The sequence below is a fragment of the Dreissena polymorpha genome, chromosome 11 (assembly GCF_020536995.1).
Source record: "Dreissena polymorpha isolate Duluth1 chromosome 11, UMN_Dpol_1.0, whole genome shotgun sequence".
NCBI classification, from domain to species: domain Eukaryota; kingdom Metazoa; phylum Mollusca; class Bivalvia; order Myida; family Dreissenidae; genus Dreissena; species Dreissena polymorpha.
In genome coordinates this window covers 5945234-5947657 of record NC_068365.1, presented here as the reverse complement: position 1 = coordinate 5947657, position 2424 = coordinate 5945234, and the positions used below count along the sequence as shown (strand labels likewise).

The 2424-nt window shown below is 45.7% G+C and overlaps 1 protein-coding gene across 1 annotated transcript; it reads left to right on the top strand.

The window, feature by feature from the left end:
* Nucleotides 1–648: 648 nt before the first annotated feature.
* On the top strand, nucleotides 649–2424 carry LOC127851205 (uncharacterized). Its single transcript, XM_052384832.1, has one exon. The coding sequence runs from the start codon at nucleotides 649–651 to the stop codon at nucleotides 2422–2424; it is 1776 nt and encodes a 591-aa protein (XP_052240792.1).

The window sequence follows — 2424 nt, the reverse complement described above, 5'->3', positions numbered from 1 at the left end:
TTTCTGACCGCCGGAACAGTTCCTGTTCCCAAGCACCCATGTAGGTTGATGCATAGTTCAGCCCGAGGCGTGAGCCAATAGCCGTCCCTTCTGTCTGTATAAAGTGTTCGTCGTTGAATGAGAAGGTGTTGTTCTCCAACACAGTGTCCATCATCACGATGACGTCCTCTGTAGGTATTTCCGGGTCCGTTCGCCTGTTTAAAGCGTCTATAGCAGCAGCACGGGCCTCATCTCTCGGGACACTTGGATACAGGGCCTTCACATCTAAACAGAATATTAGCGTACCTTCCGGAATAGGTTGTTTTAATTTTTGTATTTTGTTTAAGAAGTCCATAGTGTCTCTTACAAACGACGGAAGTGACGTCACATGGCTTTGCAACTGGTCCTCAACAATTTCCGCCATTTTCTCTGTCGGGTGGCTTCTACCATTCACAATGGTGCGAAACGGCATTCCTGGTTTATGTAACTTCGGGTTCCCTTGAAGCTTACCGGAATACTTGAAGATAAGAATGTCGCTACTGACAAACCGGAAGTGCAGTGTAACCACACCGGAAAATGTTTAATGACTGCAGAAAGCGTCCTTGTCGTCGAAGAGGAACCGGAAGTGGGATCTGTTGGTTCAGAAAGACTTTCCATGCCTACAAAAATATGCATGTGTTGTTAGACAAGCCGGAAGTGCAACGCCGCAATACAGCAAACGGTTCAACGTCTAAAAATTGTGTTATCGTCACTGAGGGACCGTCGGTCCAACCGGATGTAGTGACTAACCTATCTAAGAAGCAACTTACTGTCTCACAAATAAGAGTTCTATCTAAGGGATTGAAATTTGTTCCAACAAGAAGAGTCGTTGACAAAGGCAAGTTGTTGACGGACCTCACTGCATGGGAACGTCGCATGCGTCTCAGAGAATATTTCTACTCTGAAGAGAGGGACGGACATCCTAATCAAGAGAAACCGTACAGGAAGAAGACGCCGTCAACATGGACTCAAAAAGCAGGCCGCGATAAATGGTTGGATGCGTATATCAAGGCTGTAAAGGATGACATCATCAAGGGTCTAAAAAGAAGGTTTATGCTCAATATGAGTAAATCTGAAGAATACGCTCTAAAAGAACTTCTTAACGACGATGAAATTGTCATTCGGCCTGCTGATAAAGGTTCTGGTATAGTCGTAATGGATAGCACAGATTACATACAAAAATTAAAAGGTGAAATTTCCGATAGCGACACATATGCGGAAGTTACCGACGACAAAACAAAATCAGTGCAAAACAAGGTAAAAAAGGTGGTAGACAACCAGTACAAAAGAGGTTCCATAGACAGTGATCTCCGACAATACATGACAAGGAACGATGGCACTTCCGGTAAGCTTCAAGGGAACCCGAAGTTACATAAACCAGGAATGCCGTTACGCACCATTGTGAATGGTAGAAGCCACCCGACAGAGAAAATGGTGGAAATTGTTGATGACCAGTTGCGAAGCCATGTGACGTCACTTCCGTCGTTTGTAAGAGACACTATGGACTTCTTAAACAAAATACAAAAATTAAAACAACCTATTCCGGAAGGTACGCTAATATTCTGTTTAGATGTGAAGGCCCTGTATCCAAGTGTCCCGAGAGATGAGGCCCGTGCTGCTGCTATAGACGCTTTAAACAGGCGAACGGACCCGGAAATACCTACAGAGGACGTCATCGTGATGATGGACACTGTGTTGGAGAACAACACCTTCTCATTCAACGACGAACACTTTATACAGACAGAAGGGACGGCTATTGGTTCACGCCTCGGGCTGAACTATGCATCAACCTACATGGGTGCTTGGGAACAGGAACTGTTCCGGCGGTCAGAAAAGCAACCACTCGCATACTTCCGGTTTGTGGATGATGTGTGGGGCTTATGGACGCATGGTATCGAGGCACTTAAAACTTTCCACACACAAGGAAATGGAATCAACCCTCGCATTAAACTCGAGCTCCGCTATTCTTCAGAAAAACTAGAGTTCCTGGACACGGTGACAACAATACGGAACGGGCGCCTTCAAACCGACCTATATACTAAGCCTACCGATAAACACCTGTACCTACACAGGGATTCTTCGCACCAGGAATCTACAAAAAAAGCAATACCATATGGTCTGGGGGTGCGTGCGAAAAGAATCTGTTCAGAAGAGGTTGCCTACCGGAAGCACAGACAGGCGGTGAAAACACAGCTCGTGAACCGTGGATATGTCGGGGCGTTTGTGGAGACCGAATTAATAAAGGTCGACAATAAAAAGAGAGAGGACCTTTTACGCGAAAAGAAAAACTCGGAGCATAATACAAGGATTCCGCTGGTGATAACGTTTTCGCGCGCACTACCCAACATCGGCCGTATCATCCGTAGACACCTACACACGCTGTACACGTCTGATAGAATGAAGTAA

What these genes read in the sequence shown, in the direction of transcription:
- LOC127851205 (XM_052384832.1), top strand. Translation starts at nt 649, where the DNA reads ATGCATGTGTTGTTAGACAAGCCGGAAGTGCAACGCCGCAATACAGCA.